Raw genomic sequence first — 19,379 nt, forward strand, 5'->3', positions numbered from 1 at the left:
ATCTCACTGATCTGACAATTAGAATAAGCAAATTGAAATATATATCAAAATATGATTAAAAGGGGAAATGTTAGAGTGTATATATAGTAACAGAACAAAATTTAAAAACAAAAAACATGCAACAAAACTACACAGTGATCCCTAAGTTAAACCATGGGCCTTAACATACAACTATAAAAATGAGCTATCATCAATTCTAACAAATGTTCCACATCAATGCAAGGTGTTCATGGTGGGGTGGTAGACAGGCATTCTATATTGTATGCATGCTTATTTTGTAAACCAACATTTTTCCTCTAATAAGGGAGGAAAAAAATGAGGGGGAAAGTAAAACATTACCAGATAAACAAAAACTGGGGCAAAGATTCTTACTTAAACAAGCAATGCTAAAATGGAGTTCTTCAAACGGAAAGAAGACCAGAAAGTGGATCGAAGCAGCATAAAGAAATAAAGACCCCCAATAAAGGTAACCACATGGATAATTATAAATGCCAGTACTACCGTATTGTATGTTTTGCTATGTAACTCACTTTTCACTTCTCACAGGTACTACAAAATGCATAAAAAGTAATGATAAATCTATAGTTTTTATAGATTATATATGTATAAGATATACTGTGGAAAAAGTACAAGAAAAAGGTGAGAAAACGGGTGGTACAGGAACAGTATATTTGTAAGCTACTGAGGTTAAGGTGGTAGCTAATCAAACAAGACTGCTGAAGATTTAGCATGGTAAATTTAAGCCCCATGGTAACCACAAAGAAAACACATGAGAAAAATATATTCAGAAACAAATGAGAAGAGATTCAAACAGTACACTATAAAAAATCAAATGAAAATACACACTAACAGCAGAACTGAGGGAAAAAAACGTGTAAGACTTACGAAGATCAAATGGCAAAATGGCAGAGGAAGTTCAACATTATCAGCACTGACTTTAAATGTAAATGATTAAAAAAACTCTCCATTCAAAAGGCAGAGATTGGCAGAGCAGATGAAAAAGCATGACCCAATCATATTGGCTGTAAGAGACTCATCTTAACTTTGAAAACAAAGTAGGCTCAAAGTGAAAGAATGGAAAAAATATATACCAAGCAAATAGTAACAAAAAGAGAGCTAGGATAACACAGTAATATCAGATAAAACAGATTTTAAGTAAAAAACTATTACAAGAGACAAAAAAGGTCGGTCACTTTATACTGATAAAGAGGTACATTCAACTACACATAACAATTATAAATAGATGTATTCCTCATGCAGAGCCCCCAGATATATGAATGAAATATTAAAAGATTTGAAGGGAGAAATAGTTCTTCAATACTTTCAATAAGGGATTGACCATCTAGCAGAAGATCAGTAAGAAATAGATTTGACCAATACTATAAACCACTATGAAGTAACCAGCATATACAGGCCACTTCACTCAGTAACAGCACAATACACATTCTCTAGTACACATGTATCACTCATCCCTCATGTTAAGTCACAAAACAGTCTCAGCACAACTGTTGAAATACAATGTATCTTCTTGAACCACAATGAATGAAGCTAAAAAACAATAAGAGGGAGAAATGGAAAATTCACACATATGCATAAATTAAACAATGTACTCTTTAATAATCAATAAGTCAAAAAAGATATCACAAGGGATATTAGGAGTATCTTGGGAGAAATGAAAATACAACATACCAAACATGGGATGCAGTGAATGCAATGCTGGGAGGAAATTTATCTCTAAGTGCTTACATAAAAAAAGAAAAAAGGACCTTAAATCAGAGATCTAACCTCAAAATTTGAAGAACTAGAAAAAGAAGAACAAACGAAACCCAAAGTGAGCAGACAGAAGAAAACAAAGATTACAGTCGAGATAAATGAAGCAGGACTAAAAAATAAAACAAAGACTCAACAAAACCAAAAGTCTGTTCTTAGGTAATATTATAAAACTGACAAATTTTTAGCTTGGTTGACAAAAAAAAGCAAAAAAGAGAGTATGCAAAAAACTAAAATAAGAAACAAATGAAGGGACAATCCTGCTGAATCCACAGAAATCTTTCGAGTTACAATAGGATATTATGAACAATTGTATACCAACACATTAGATAACCTACATGAAATGGGCAAATTCTTGAAACAAACTACATGAAATGGGCAAATTCTTGAAACAAACTGCCTACACTGACCCAAGAAGAAAGAGAAAATTTCAAACCAATAACAAGTAAAGAGATTGAATCAATCATCAAAAACTTCCCCAAAAAACAAAAAAGCCCAAGACCAAATGGCTTCACTGGAGAATTTTACCAGCCATTCTAATAATTAATATTTATCCTTCACAAACTCTTCCAAAAAACTGAAGAGGAAGGAACTATCTTTTTTTTTTTTTTTTTTAACATGGGCAGGCACCGGGAATTGAACCAGGGTCCTCTGGTATGGCAGGCAAGCATTCTTGCCTGCTGAGCCACCGTGGCCCGCCGAGGAACTATTTTTTTGACAAGCCCCTCACCCAAATATCAAAACCAGATAAAGGTACAAGAAAAGAAATTACAGGTCAAATTCCCTATGAATATAGATGCAAAAAACCTCAATGAAATATTGGTTAACTGCATCCAATATCACATTAGAGGAATTGTACACTTTTTTTTTTTAACTTATTATTATTATTTTTTTTTAACACATGGGCAGGCACTAGGAATTGAACCTGCGTCTCTAGTCTGGCAGGCGAGAACTCTGCCTGCTGAACCACCATGGCCTGCCCTTTTTTCTTATTTTTAACTTTTTTTTTATACACCATTAAGTGGCATTTATCCGAGGTATGCAAGGTTGCTACAAACTAAGAAAATCAATTCATATAATATACCACATAAATAAAAGAAAGGTAAAAAACCACATGATTCTCTCAATTGATGCAGAAAGGCATTTGACAAAATCCAGCCCGCCATTTTCTTAAAAAATGTTTTTATTGAAATATCTTCACACATATACAGTCCATCCAAAGTATAAAATCAATGGCTCACAATATTATCACATGGTTGTGTATTCATCAACATGATCATTTTTAGAATATTTGCATTACTAAGGAAAATGAAAGAAATAGAAAAAAGAAAAAATTCATATATCCCATACCCCTTACTCCTCACTCTGACTGACCACTAACTAGTATTGCAATCTACCCCATTTTTAATTTTCTTTTACCCCTTATCTCTTCCGTTATTTATTTTTTTACTCATCTTTTCATATTCTGAACAATGGAGCATCATCAGACACAAGGTTTTCACAATCACACAGTCACATTGTAAAAGCTATAGTTATACAATCATCTTCCAGATTCAAGGCTCCTGGAATACAGTTCAACAGTTTCAGGTATTTTCACCTAGCCATACCAACACACCATAAAGTACAGATATCTCTACAGTGCATAAGAATAACCTCCAGGATACCCTCTTGACTCTGAAATCTCTCATCCATTTGCAACTTTATTTTGTATCATTTCTCTCTTCACCCTTTTGGTCAAGAAGACTTTCTCAATCCATGATGCCAGGTTCCAGCTCATTCCTGGGAGTTCTGCCCTACACTGCCAGGGAGATTTACAGTCCTACGAGCCATGTCCCACATAGGGTGGAGGGCAGTAAGTTCAACTGCTAAGTTGGCTTAGAGAGGTGGCATCTGAGTCACAAAAGAGGTTCTCTAGGGGTGACTCTTAGGCATACTTCAAGATTCCATTTAATTATGGTGCTCAATAAACTTGCCCATACAAGTTAAATTAGATTATACACTATCTAGAATATAATTTTTGCACTATATTAACAGTTCTTCCTTTGATCTCAAACAGAAGTTGAAGTTTTAAAATATAGACAATATCATCCTACCCCATGTATTCATCCTATCCCACAACATTTCCCATGTATTCTGACTAACCTTAGTCCTATCCAGATCAGCTTCATTCATATCTCTGATCACTTTTTCAACTTTTTAACAGTCACTGAATGGGGTACTACTGACTTTCATAGCTTCAGAGTTTAACTCTGGGTCTCAGGTGTCACGTACATACCCAAAGTTTCGGGGAATGACCAGGATATACACAGTATACTGTGTATACTCAGTACCTCAGAATTTAGATATAAAAGTCACAACTCCGCAATAACCTAGAAGCCTTTACAACAGGCCCCAACCTGCTAACTCATGCTCTTGACTTCAATTCTCTGAGGCTGTACATTATAGTTAATCCATATGAGTGGGGCATGACAATATTTGTCTTTTTGTTTCTGACATTTCATTCAACTTAATGACCTCAATGTTCATTCACCTAGTTGCATGCTTCACAACTTCATTCCTTCTTGCAGCCACTCACTCAGTAGTCCGCTGTATGTATACACCCCTGTTCCCCCTTCCATTTCTCAGTTGTTGTACCCTTAGGCCACCTCCATCCATTGGGAATCTCAAACTCTGCCGCTATAAACCTCAGCCAGCACTCCTTGACAACAGCACTTTGAAAACTAGGCATAGAAGGAAACTTCCTCAATATGATAAAGGGCATATATTCCACTAATATCAAATGCAATGGTCCAAGACTAAAAGCTTTTCCTCTAAGATCAGGAGCAAGACAAGGATACCCAGTGTCACCACTGTTATTCACACTATTGGAAGATCTAGCCAGACCAAAAAAAAAGGAAGGGAAGGAAGGGGAAGGAGGGACGAAGGGGAGGGAAGACAGGAGGGAGGGAGGGAGGGAGGGAGGGAGGGAGGAAGAGAAAGGAAGGAAGAAAAGGCATCCAAATTGGAAACTAAGAAGTAAAACTTTTACACTTTGCAGATGACATGATCTATATACAAAAAATCCTGAAACATTCACAACTAAGCTACTAGAATTAATATATATAAATTCAGCAAAATGCTGAGGTACAATGTCAACATGCAAATATCAATTGTATTTCTACACACTAGAAATGAACAGGGAACAGCAAATGAAGAAAGAAATTCCACTTACAATGGCAACTAAAAGAATCAAATATCTAGGAATAAATCTAACCAGGGGTGTAAATGATTTGTACACAGAAAATTACAAAATATTAGTAAAATAAATCAAAGACCTTAATAAATAGGAGGATTTTACATGTTTGTGGATTGGAAAACTAAACACAGTTTAGATGTCAATTCTCTGCAAAGTGATTTACAGTTTCAATGCAATTCCAATAAAAATTCCAACAGACTTCTTTGCAGAAATGGAAAAGCAATCATCTAATAATAGATTTGCTATTATTAGCTAATAAAAGATTTGCAAATTTGCAAATAAATGATTAGCAAAAACCATCTTGAAAAAGAACTAAGTTGGAGGACTCAGGCTTCCCTACTGTAAAAGTTATTACAAAGTTACAGTAATCAAGATAGCATGGTACCGTACGACAGACATACAGACCAATGGAACCAAATCACGGTTCAAAAACAATATGGCCAGGGGTGCATGGGGGGTTCAGTGGTGGAATGCGCACCTTCCATGTAGGAAAAATCGTGTTTGATTCTTGCACTGTGCACCACACCACCAAAAAAAATTAAAAAAAAATAATAATATGGCCAATTAATCTTTGACAAGGGTACCAAGTCCACTCAATGGGGAAAGAATAATCTTCTTCAACAAATGGTGCTGGGAAAATTGGATATCCATATGTAAAAAAATGATGGTGGTCCCCCATCTTAAAATATATATAAAATTAACTCAAAAAACATAAGAAATCAACTTCAAGACCTTGTGTTAGGCAATGGTTTCTTAGACTTACAGCCAAATCACAAGCAACAAAAGAAAAAAAAATAGATGACTGAGACATCAGCAAAATTAAAAGCATTCATGCATTGAGGGACTTCATCATGAAAGTAAAAAAGCAACCTGCATGTGAGAAAATAATTGGAAATCACATACCTGATAAAAGTTTAGGACATAGAATATATATACTTTTTTAAAATCCTACAATTCAACAAGAAAAACAGTCCAATTTAGAAAAGGGAGAAAGACCTGAATAGACATTTCTCCAAAGATCTAACAATGGCCAAGAAGCACATGAAAAGATACTCATATCTTAGCCATCAAGGAAATGCAAATCAAAACCATAAAAACATGCCATTTCATACCCACTAGAATCAGTACTATTCACAAAAAGAAAAATAACAAGTGTTGTAGAGGATGAGGAGAAAACGGAACACTTGTTCACTTTTGGAGGAAATATAAAATGGTTCAGCCACTGTGGAAAACAGTTTGACAGTTCCTAGAAAGTCAAGTACAGAATTACCATGTGACCTGGCAATTCCACTTCTAGGTATATACCCCAAAGAATTAAAAGCTGGGGTTTGAAGAGATATTTGCACACCCGATGTTCACAGCAGTATTATTCACAATTGCCAAAACATGGAAGCAACCCAAGGGTCCATCAACCGATGAATGGATAAAGAAAATGTGGCATATACATAAAATAGAATATGATTCAGCCATAAAAAGGAATGATGTTCTGATAAATGCGCAAACATGGACAGGTTGACTGTAACAAGTCATACACAAAAGATAAATATCATATAACCTCACTGATGCAAAATAATTAGAAAAAGCAGATTCAGAAACTAAAATATAGGGACCAGAGGCTAGTGTAGGGTTAGGGTTGGGGAAATTAATGCTCAATTGGTACAGGTTTTGTTTGGGGTAATAAAAAAGTTTTGGTAATGGATGGTGGTAAAGGTAGCACAACACTGTGAAAGTAATCCATACCAGTGAAATATATCTGAATGTGGTTAAAAGGGGAAATTTTAAGTTGCATATATGGTAAGAGAATAAAAATTTTTAAGAAAGAAAACACAGGATTGCACAACACAGTCAACCCTAATGTAAATATGGACTATAATTAGTAGTATAATTATAATATTTCTTCAATTGTAACAATTAATGCAAAGTGTTGGCAAGGAGAATTGCATTTGTGAGGGAAGGTGTATATGGGAACTCTGTTTTTTCTCCATTTTTCAGTAAGCCTAGAAGTTCTCTAATAATTTTTTTTAATAAAAAAAAAAAAAAACAACAGTGCTCACATATTTCCACAGAAGACCCTCTTACAAATAAGAGGGGAAGAACATATAGTCTGGCGGAGAGAAGAGGGAAGAGGAACAACCTGTAATACCTTGCTACAAAATCAAAGAATTCTTTGTAATCCTACATCTATTCCAAAAATTCATGTGCGACTTCCACTTCATAGCTTGCCCATGATTAGTACCATTGACCCCCAAATCTTCCAATACACTTGCATATCAAAGACACTGCATTTAACCTTTGATTCCACACACAGTCTGACACGTTGCTGCACACGCCCAGAGGCATTAGTATTACAGTTTAAGATGTACAGAAGCATAGATAAAGGCGAAAACTTTAAACTCTACTTTAAACGTGATTTCAAAAGATCCATTTTCATTTGTAACTAGCAGTTTTATTAAAGTCACTATTATAAACAGCTCCCTCAAGACACTGGTTCAATGTGGTGCTGTGACAGTAATAAAAGCTGGGCATCAATATTAAAAGAAAGCCTGTCAAAATGGAAGACCATATTCTACAACCTTCTAACAGGCTCTCTTAACATCTATCCACACTGGGAACACTTTTGGAATTCAGTTCATTCTACTCGAACAAAAGACAAAACAAAGAAATGAGTGACTAATTTGTACAAGGGAATGAAAGAACATCCAGAAGAGGAAGTCGCCAGGATTTTTTAATAAAAATAAACTTACTGCATCAAACAATAAGTTAATCAAGAGGTGATATAAGCTAAAAATGTAAATAGATGAAAGAATTTAAAAGCTTTAATTCATGACAAACCCAATTCATCATTAAGGAAAGGTAGGGATGTTTTGGTGATAAGCTCTTAACTTTTTAAGACACAAAGTTTTTCAGTGAAAAAACACTGGATTCATGTTCTGAGAACAAGGCTACATATTGTATTTCAGATTTGCAAGTTTAATATTATAATCTCTTTTACTGAAAGTTTAAAATACAAAGAATTACTAAGCTATGTAGATATATCAACATTCAGTCTACAGAGGAAATATAAACAATATAACAAGCTATTAAACTTAAAGAACTGCAAAACAAAATATATTAGTTGAGAAAAACATTTAATAGGTTATATAAGTAGCTTGCTCAACAAGCTGACTAAAACTGCCTATTTCCTACTTAAGAACTTACTTTTCTCATATATGTGCAAGATTCTTTCCAAAAAAAAATTCTTTTACTGTTTACATGTGAAACCTCTGGTACACAAGTTATGTTTATATAGGTTTTCAATTTTATCTAAATATACACTATCCCAAGATATAGCAAATAAATTAGTTAATCCTTACCTTCTGAATATATGTGCCAAATAATAAGAATGCTGTCAGTATCAACAGAGATAACATGATCCCCAAAGGGTTGCAAAAGATGGATTTCTGTCTTATGGCCCTTAAAGGTATGTACTACCTACAATATTAAAAGTTTAAAAGAATTTCATATTATTAAATCATCACGTTATATCAAAAAGCACACTGATAGTGAAGATGCTAGCTTTAAGAAATGCAGACAACTTTTGATTATCAGGGTTACATTAACAAACAGCAAGGCAACAGGCACATTTGCCTGCTCCTTAGCTACTTCAATAAGGATATAAAGAATGGTCTAAGAACAAAGGACTGTGACCTCTATGGCTTAAGGACTTCCCACTGAGGTTAGTGAGGAGGAATGACAGACACAGGTGGGTCCCTAACCCAATTCAATCAGTATAACATCATGCAGCCAGGTCATCTCAATAACTTGTCCCATGACAAACTTAGAAACCAAATAATAGATTTAGACCAGAAAAGATCCTTCCTCAAGAGTAGAGAAAAGAAACTCTAGCCCTTCTCCAAACAGAGAGCAAGCCCCTATTACTTAGAAGAGTAGTTATGGGGGGGGGGGGGGGGGGGGGGGGGAGTTGTTCATAATGAAAAAGCCAGTCCACATGAAGTAGCTGGTGTATTCACAAATCTCTCAGAAAAGCTTTTTCAAGATATACATGTCTAAGCCCTACCCAACTAACTCTACAAAGAAGAAAGCTCTGGAGATGAGATCTGATTGGGCAGGAAAATTTTGAAGAAGTTGCCCGAAAAATTCTGAACTTCATACTTGATAAAGAGAACTGAACTAAAGCATCAGCTTTACCTAATCCTTTTGAGAATTTGGTAAAATCAGTATTTTCTCCCTCCAGAAAAGTGACTATGCATTAAAAAAACACTATGTACATTTCAAGGGTGATCCAAGTAAATAATGGCAACATTAAAGTTCCCATCATTATCATGATAATCAACTACTGACCAGGAAAGATAAAGAAGTTAAAACAGCTCACTGATACAAACCTCTTTATTACGGGCAAATGCAGAGAAAACATTCCCATAGGCAGCAAAGACTAGTCTCCCATCAGCTGCCATGCAGCAGATATCCTGTGGAACAGAATTACCTAGGCAAAAAGAAATAGCATAATAAAAAATAAAGATTTTTAAGATTTTGAAACAAAATAGAAATTTCAAGTATAAACATGATTTTCATGGTTAACAATGTTTTTAAAAGTATATAAATGAGAGCTGAGGATGAGACTTCTTGATGTTAATGTTATTTTATATATCAGTTAACTGTCAGACTGAGAATAAGAAATCATCTTGACCTTCCCTTACAGGCTAAATGTGTAGTATTTACAGACTTAAAAAAACATAATCTAGATGGTCATCTAGCTTTCATGTGAATACCTTTAGGAACATCAAGTTCTATAATAACTCCGGGAAAAATCTTAAAAATAAATCAAAACCTAGATCCTTGCCTAACTCTATCCCTTGGACCATCCAACAACTCCACATTGTATTCTACATACCAACCCTTCAAACAAATAAAGACAATTAATATGGTTTCCACTTAGTCTTCTCCAAGGTAAACATGCCCATCACCTCTAACCATTTCTCACATGATATAATTTCTCGATTACTCTCTCACTATCTTAGTCACATGGCCCTTGGCTTTTTTTTTTAATTTATTTTTGGGGGAGCAGTGGGGGCTCTTAGAACAGAGGATGTCAAGCATTTTCCACACTGTTCATTCTATTTTGGGATTGTTTCCAGACAACTATTTTGATAGGTTTATCACTCATTTTTGCATTCAATTTAAGTTTTAGTGCCTTCCTTCTGCCTCCTAATCTTAAAAATATGAAATTTATCAGATATGTCTCCTCTGTTTCTCTCACGAAGTACATAACTGACAGTGAAATGAGGATCTCTAAGCCCTGGCAAGCCCTTCAATGCAGTAAGCACTTAAAAAAAAATACATTTTTATATATATTTGGAAAAACACCAAAATGTGGGGAAAGGGAAATTTTTTTCTTATGGTAGGGGGAATGATGGAATCAGAAAATCACTATTTGATAACTGTCATTCTAACAGCTATCTCGGGCAAGAATCTTCATTAAGTGCTAAAAGCAATAGTGAAACTATGCCATAGGATATTTACACAGTCTCAATGTATCTGTCACAAGATACTTACAAAGGGGAAAACAGTAACATAATTACAAAGGGCAAAACAGTAAGTAACTTTAATAGGCAGCCTCCTGACAGCAGGCACCTTAACCAAATGTGAAAGGTATCACAGTCAAGAACAGGACTAACCAACAGCAAGCTGCTGCTATGATGTACTGAGAACTCAGCATCATTTCTATGCTATTCCTACCAAAAGCATATAGCTGAACCTAATAAGGAAGACACATCAGAAAAAAAAATAAAATAAAATAAAGAACATTCTAAAAAAGAAGTAGCCTGTACTCTTGAAATAAATCAACGTCGTGAAACACAAAGCAAGTCTGAAGTCCAGTTTCTGATTAAAGGAAACTAAAGAGACTAAAAGACACTAACGAGACAATTGGTAAACTGAATAGAGTTTAACGATTAGACAAAAATATCATTTAAATGTTTAGTGCCTCATTTTGGGGTAAAGGGACATCATACCTGCAACTTATTCACAAACAGTTTAGAAAAATACTAATTTGCATGTGTATATATAAAGTATAAAGAGAGACAAAAAATATATATAAAGATAAACAGAGATGGGAAAGAAGGGGAGGGAAGAAAGAAGGAAGCAAACATAGTAAAATATTAACATTTGGGGGATCTGGGTGAACAGCATACAGGAATTCTTTGTATTATTCTTGCAACTTTTCTGTGTCAAATTTATGTCCAAAAAATTTGTAAAGAAAAAATTTGTAAAGAAAAAATAAACATGCATAAATTCAGAATAAATTCCATACTTACTCACGGCAACTAGACTAAGCTTCTGAACCTGTTTAAAAAAAAGATTAAATTTTTCATTTAAATGAAATTAAACTTTTCATTTATCAATTATGATATTTACCTAACACTTGAAGATTAAGATACAACTTCATAACCACTAACCTTAATTTTCAGGATTAGAAAAGTTTATATTCTCAACTACTTTACTAGCAGTGGTGATGACAGGGGTAGGCAAGCTTTTTCTGTAAGGGGCCAGACAGTATATATTTTAGGCTGTGTGGGTCACGGAGTCTCTGTAGCAACTACCCAACTCTGCCACTGTAGCAAGGAAAGAGCCACAGAGAATACATAAACAAATGAGGCTCTGTTCTTATCAAACAAATTTTGGACACCAGAATTTGATTTCCATACAATTTTCACAAATCATGAAACATAATTCTTTCGATTTCTTTGATCTATTTAAAAACGTAGAAACAATCATACTTCCTGGGTTATACTGAAACAAGCAGTGGGCAGGATTGGCTAACAGACTGAAGTTCACTGTGGGTCTCTATGAATATTGAACCAGCTATGTGACCTTGGAAAGTTACTTAGCTTCCCTGTGCCTCAAAGGCTTCATCTGTAAGTTAAATGTTACTTATTCACTTCATGGGATTGTTCTGAAGATTCAATGAACACATTTGTACAAAACATTTAGAATGAAGCCAAACAGTAAATACAAAATAAATTTTAGCATTCTCACCACCATCATCATCCCTATCCATTACTCGTCTATTATCCCCTGTAAAAAAAAAAGCTAATCTACGGGAACACTAATACAGCCATGGTCATAGGCTAGAGCACTTGAGGCCCAAACTAGTGACTTAGGTTGAGTAGTGCCATTTTTTCACTCCCAGGTTAGTTTCGGTTTCAAAAGTCATAGCCAAACACACCGGTTCATCCTAGCAGTGAAGAGAGTCCTTGGGCAACAACACTTACATACTGTGATGTTATGATAAAAGCAAATTTTAAAAATGCATTACCAGTGTTAGAACTAGAGGGGGGCCTTAAAAATCACCTTTATTACAATGACAATTTCAGTGTACGCATAAGTAGATTGCTAAATTTTTATAAAATATACAAACCTGCTACTCTCTTAACTAGAGATTCTCTTTGAAAGTCCAGCAAAGGGGAAAATATGTGTGTGCAGTTATCAAGAAAAACACAGTGCCAAAAATAAGACTTCAAGACCATTTAAAGTAAGACAATTAGAAAGGCAGCATTTCAGGGAGGAAACTCTGATAAACAAAATCAAAAGCTAGCAAGCAACGAACAAGTAGGGAGAACAATAACAATAAGTGCCCCCACATTATTAATCATTCACTCTAACCCACCCTTTCTCCATTACTTTGGGAAGTCTACCATTTCCTGCCCCCTCTCTTCTTTCATGAACTCAACCCACTTCCAACTCCCAGTTACTAATTCATTTAGTTTTACAATTCTTCAAGGAAGACAATTTTATAGCATGATGACAGGAAAAATGCTTAGTTAACTTTGGCTATTATCACCACATCTTCAAGAAAGTGTTCCACTTCTCACATAAATTACCTTGGAGAAGATGAAAAGAAGTAAAGCACGTAAAAACACACGCAAACAATAAAGTATTTCAAGCATGATGAGACGTTAAAGAAGGAAAACCATCACGAGCACTGAGACCTTGGGCAAATAATTTAATTGTTCTAATATTTCGCTCCCTAGTTTATATTTACGGCGCTTCGGAATAATGAGACCGCAAAGAAACTGTTGCAAGGCTTATAGTAAGTGGCACCAAGCCAAATATTCGACGTTGGTTAAAAAAAAAAAAAAATAGGTTGGACTGCCTTCAAATGTGGAGAGTCCCTGAATTAATCTCACACTCCCCAGAATTCCTATTTAGCCTGAAATCCAGTTTGCAGTCACAAATTACACCAATAAGTTGTCTCTAAGTCTTTCTCATTAAAATGCGAGGGGAATGAAGGGAAGGCGATCAACAAATATTTACTAAACAGTTACACTGCCATAGAACCGAAATGTTTCTAGTAATTTCTTCTCAGCCAGGCAGTAGCCGAACCTAGTCCCTGGGGGCCCGCCAGGGTTAGGCCAGCACGTGGATGCCGTGGGGGCAGGAGAAAGGCTGGAAGGGACGCCCCAAGTAGGTGGGAGGAGGAGACCGCGAGCGCGCCCCCAGGACCTAGCAGCGGGAGGCGGGTGGTTCCCGGAAGGCGCGCGACCGATGGGGTCACTTACGTCGTAAGTATGGAAGCTCTTGCCTACGCAGGTTGTCACATAGAAGCGGCGCTTCAGCGCGCTGAACCGCACCACGTGTGGAATATCGTTACTGAAAAGCCCCAAGGCCCGGAACCCAGCGAACAGCGCGCTGGCAGTACGGCCTTCCGCGCCCCTCTCCATCGCCGCCACGGTCCCGGCTCCCGAGCAGATGTAGAACACGCACCCGGCACTTCACTGCATCTGAGAGCGGAATCCTTTGTGCCAGCCGATGACTCACCAGCACTTCCGCCGACGGCTGCCAATCGCGTATGCGGACCCCGTTCTCGGTGTATTTGAAAAAAGAGTTCCCTCCGGAACTCGCAAGAGGGCGAGACTTCGGTTCCGCAGACCAGGATCCCCCGAATCTCGACGTGCAGGAGGTCAGAGACATTTTAACAGAGACTGAATCCGGTTACACGTGCTATTACAGCTAAATAAAGCTAGGAGAATAGCGGTAAAATTTGAACACTGATGGGATATTTGTTGATATTAAGAATGATGGTTTTTTTTTTTACGTGATGGTTGTATTGTGGTTATGTTTTTAAAAATCCTTGACATTTCTGAATGCAATAATATGATATCTGGGGATATGCTTCAACATAGTTACACTTCCATAGAACTGAAATGTTCCTAGTAATTTCCTCTCAGCCAGGCAGTATCCGAAACTAGTTCGGAAGAGGGATGAGGTTGGGTCTAGATGAAACAAGATTAATAATTGTTGTAGCTGGAGAATGGATATGTGAAGGTACATAATACTTCTACTTCAGGGTAACATTGAAGTTTTCCACAATAGAAAGATTGGTTTTGTTTCTGTTTTCTATAAGCTTATTCATAACGAACAAACAAAAGGAGTATTAATGGATTATTAGTTTTTTACGTAGTTATAGAAATATGTACAAGTGTGTTTAATTACTCGGCACTTTTAAATGCAGTTTTAGTGAGATAATGCTATATATTCAGATACCATTTATTCATCCTTTTACAATCAGTGGTTCATGGTATCATCGTATAGTTGTGCATTCGTCATCACAATTGATTTTTGAACATTTTCATTACTCCAAAAAATGCAAGTCAAAGTGAAAAAGAACACCCAAAACCATCCTGTATCCTCATACACCCTATTATTTATTTATTTTGGTCTTTATTTTCTTACTCATCTGCCCATACACTGGATAAAAGGAATGTCAGTTGCAACGTTTTCACAATCACATGGTCACACCTTAAAAGCTATATTTGATCATCTTCAAGGATCAAGGCTATTGGCGTGTAGTTTAATAGTATCAAATACTTCCATCTCGCTACTCCAATATACCAAAAACTGATAGGGTTTATCTATGTACTGTGTAAGAATACCCTCCAGAATGACCCCTCTAGGCTGTGTTTGAAATCTCTCAGCTGCTGAAACTTTATTTTGTTTCATTTCTTTTCCCCTTTTGGGATCAAGAAGGCTTTCTCAATACCGTGATGCCAGGGCCAGGCTCATCTCCAGAAGTCGAATCCCATGGTGCCAGGGAAATTATCACCCTTTGGAATCATGTCCCACATAGGGGATAGAGTAGTGAGTTCACCTGCAAAGTTGGCTTGCAGTACTAGGTATGTTTTTAAACCTTTCTAAATTGTGTACAAAGCAAGTATTACTTTTATTTTCAGAAACAAAGGCCCCTGAAAATGTTTGCAGTTTAGGGAGATAATTGAAAAAGTTCCCTGATGAGGACTTAACAGTTTACAAAGACTTTGGCACCTGTTTTCTTAATATAATCCTCAAAATGAAGCTATGAGGTACTTAGGGCAAATGCTATTATTGCTATTTTACAAATGAGGAAACCGATGCTCTCGGGTTAAATGATTTGTTCAAAGTTCCAAAATTATTTAGTGCCAAAATTCATACTAGCATAAGGTTTAGACAAGGTGGGGGTGAAGGAGAGATCACGGAAGGACAGCTGGGGAGTGGGAGGAACGTACATTTGGCAATCATATTTTCATGACCAATTTCATATAAGTTAAGGAAAACAAGTTTCCCGAAGTTTAGCTACCTTGTCCATGTTCACATAGTTAATCAGTAGCTGTACAATATGAATTTAGAGCTGATCTTGGCAATGGGACAGAAGTTTAAAAATTAGGACTGTCTTGGAAAATCTGCAGTGTGATAGCAGAAGGGTTAACTGTTGGTCTGTGATCTTTTGAAGCGAGGGTGCTATGGGCTGATTTCCATTTTTAGCAGTTGGCCCGAACTTGCTTCTTGCCCATCAATTGTCTGCTTGAGTAACTTGCTATTTAGCTGCCAGCAAAGGGTGTGGTAGGAAGAAGGGAACTAGCCATCACTCTTTTCAGTTAGAGATGGACCTGTTGGCAGTGGTTCCAAGTTAAAGAGAATCAGTGTCTAGAATGCAGTGGTGGGTATAGTAGATCTTAGATTCAATGCATTGTGGCTTACAATATTTAGGTAAATGAAATACATAACTATGTCTTTGTTGCCATTTCTAAGGCAGTGCTTTTTTAAAAAGGCTAAATTGAACTGTTTCTGAGCAGTTTACATACTGAAAAGTTTCTTTTGGTTACTGAAGTTGAGTATTGTGATAGCCAGCCTCCAAGATGGTCCATAATCGTCTGTGGCCCCTGCTAGCCCCCTCTCACACTGAATAGGGTTACAAAGTTGATGCTTCTGACTTGCCTCCTCTTGGAATACTCAACCTGGGAGAGTTTAAAACCTGGGAGGGTCCCATACTGTGAGGACCCTCAAGCTGCCATCCATATGGCAGGTTCATGTGGGGAGGAACTGAGGCTTCCTGTTAACAGCCAACACTAAGTTGCTTGACACGTGAGTTAACCACCTTGGGAGCAGATCCTCCAGCCCCAGCCAAGCCTTCAGATGACTATAGCCCTGGCAGACATTTTTTTAAAAATATTTTTATTAATAAAGCAACATACAAACACATAAACGTTCTTAATATACAAGCATTCCATACATGGTATACAAACAATGGCTTACAATATCATCACAGAGTTGTGTATTCATTGCCATGATCATTTTTTTGAACATTTGCATCACTCCAGAAAAAGAAAGAAAAAAGAAAAAACTCTACATACTATACCCCTCACTCCTCCCTCTCATTGACCACTAGTATTTTCATCTACCCAATTTATTTTAATCTTTGTTTCCCCTATTATTTGTTTTCTTTATATCCATATTCTTCACTCATCTGTCCATATCCTATTTAAAAGGAGCATCAGACACAAGATTTTCACAATCACACAGTCTCGTTGTAAAAGCTATATCATCATACAATCATCTTCAAGAAACAAGGCTATTAGAACACAGCTCTACAGTTCAGGTACTTTCCTCCAGCTACTCCAATACACCATAAACTAAAAAGGGGATATCTATATAATGCATAAATAAACTCCAGGATAACCTCGCGACTCTGTTTGATCTATCAGCCACTGACACCTTATTTTGTCTCATTTCTCTCTTCCCCCTTTTGATCAAGAAGGTTTTCTCAATCCCATGATTCTGGGTCCCATCTCATCCTGGAATTTCTGCCCAACATTGCCAGGGAGATTTACACCCCTGGGAATCATGTCCTGCTTAGAGAGGGAGGGCAGTGAGTCCACATGCCGTGTTGGCTTTGAGAGAGAGATCACATCTGAGCAACAAAAGAGCTTCTCTGGGGGTGATTCTTGGACCTAATTTTAAGTAAGCTTAGCCTATCTTTTGCAGGAGTAAGTTTCATAGGGGTGCTCCCCCAGGTTGAGAGCTCGGCCTATTGATTTGATTGTCCCCAGTGCTTGCAAGAGTATCAAAAATTCTCCAAGTGGGGAAGTTGAATATTGCCCCCTATGTCCCCATTCCCCCAAGGGGACTTGGCAAATACTTCTTTATTCGCTGTCCAAATCTCTCTGGGAATTATCAGAGCATCACACTAACCTGGACAAACCATCAAAATCTTATGCCCTAATCAAGATTCCATGTACTTATGGTGTTAACTAAACTGACCTGGCAGACATCTTAACTGCAACTTCATGAGAGACACTGAACCGAAGCTACCCTACCAAGCCACTTCTGAATTACAGTCTCAGAAACTGTAAGATCATTAGTGTTCATTACTATTAAAGCCATTAAGTTTTAGGACAATTTGTTACACCGTAGTAGATAACCAACATAGCTATGCTCAGTTTTCTAAATCAAATTTAGAAATGTTTACAGTTCATTTAATTTTATTAACAGAAACATGTAAAAAACACAAGGAAATTTAGAGGTCTTTCTAGTCCATTCCCTCATTTCATAGATGAGTAAACTATGGACTACAGCTACCAGTTAAGTAGTAAAAGAGATGGTATGTATATCTGTTGTCCTCACTCTCTGTCCAGTACTCTTTTTACCTTAGGAAGTTGTTCATTCTGACGCCCCCATTTTTTCCTCTAGTGGTAGAAGATGTGTGAGAACATCTGTTTGTCACTGGTTCAGGAATACCACTACAGAATATGTTTTACCCAATATTGTTAACTAGGAAAAAAAAAGAAGGGATTTGCTAAATAAGTAGGATCTAAATTTGCCCCTGGTAAGCAGATACATTTCACTAAAATGAAATTGTTGCAATAGCAATTTTGATTTGGAGTTTTGAGAGTTTAGGAAATGCTCATTTTAGCATGCCTCCTTGAGAAATGCGCTTGAATCTTACAGTGTAGAGAAAGAAACCCTATTTGGCAGGAAAACATTTATTTCAACTGTTTCCATGGAAATATTTCTAAACTATCAAACACTTCTCTCTGTTTTTAAAGTATCAAAGAATCTAACATGAGAAATGGGTGGTCGTTGCCCGTTTCTAAAACCAAGAACAAACTTTTATCTTATTAAGAAACCACAATGAACAGGTCTTCAATAGTACCCATACTAGCTCTTAGCCTAAAAAAGAATCAGCTGTCTGGAAAGACAATGTTTTCCGGGATGCTTATGCTATCACTATAAGCATCCCTGTAACAGCCTCTCCTGTAGTGAGGCTGGACCAATGACCTTTGTTTTAAAAATCCTTTTACTTCCTTCTTCAGTGATACTAGTACCTCACAGCTGAGCAGTCATCAGTAATGAGTCGCACTAATAAGACATATGGGCTGATAGCATGAGAGGACAATGTTATGGAAATGACCCCTGAGGTTCTGTTGGTCTCCTTGAAGACTTTTCTGACTTGGCTGTCAGAAATCCAGACTCCCAATGATCTATAAAAGGTAAACTTGTCAGGGATCTTGCCTTTTGTTGGCCCAATTGAGTGCCAGACGGTGGCAAGTCCCCAGCAGGGCAACCAGGGATCACAAGTCTGTGGCAGGTCCTTAAGCAAGATAGTAGAAGATGGACTGACAAGGTAGTAGAAGATGACAGGTGGCAGAAGATGGATATTTGAATCAAATAAGAAAGGCTGTGTAATGTAATAGAAAGAACACTGAACTAGATACCCTGTATCTACCATTTGACCCAGAACTGAGCAGTTACCTTCTCTAGGTTTCCTCTTACTTCAAGAGAGTAAATATTCTTGAAGTACATATATAATAAATATATAAAGTATATATATAAATGAAGTATGCTTCATTGCCCTGTTGAAAGCTGCAATGGGGCCTTTTAAACTCAACAAAGGGGAGCCTGTATAAATTCCCTTGGTGAGTAGAACTGATTACTGGAAGGAGGAAACTGCTTACTTGGGCAACTTGAATGGGTGAAAATGCCTCCTGGGAATAAAAGAGGTCAAGTTCAAATGTTCACTGAATCGCTGGATTGAGATAGTATTCTCTGAGGTCTGCTGTCA

The 19,379-nt window shown here is 36.8% G+C and overlaps 1 protein-coding gene across 2 annotated transcripts in view; it reads right to left on the minus strand.

The window, feature by feature from the left end:
• WDR36 (WD repeat domain 36) overlaps nucleotides 1-13,837 on the minus strand; it is a 45,619-nt gene extending 31,782 nt beyond the window's left edge. For both annotated transcript variants that reach the window (XM_077139000.1, XM_077138999.1), the window contains exons 1-4: nucleotides 13,564-13,837; nucleotides 11,320-11,347; nucleotides 9,388-9,488; nucleotides 8,359-8,476 (exon numbers count right to left, since the gene is read on the minus strand). In XM_077139000.1, the coding sequence (XP_076995115.1) occupies nucleotides 8,359-8,476; nucleotides 9,388-9,488; nucleotides 11,320-11,347; nucleotides 13,564-13,725 (409 nt within the window). In that variant the 5' untranslated portion in view covers nucleotides 13,726-13,837. The remainder of the gene's footprint in view (nucleotides 1-8,358; nucleotides 8,477-9,387; nucleotides 9,489-11,319; nucleotides 11,348-13,563) is intronic.
• Nucleotides 13,838-19,379: the final 5,542 nt, after the last annotated feature.

Source organism: Tamandua tetradactyla, chromosome 21 (assembly GCF_023851605.1).
Source record: "Tamandua tetradactyla isolate mTamTet1 chromosome 21, mTamTet1.pri, whole genome shotgun sequence".
In the NCBI taxonomy this organism is placed as follows: domain Eukaryota; kingdom Metazoa; phylum Chordata; class Mammalia; order Pilosa; family Myrmecophagidae; genus Tamandua; species Tamandua tetradactyla.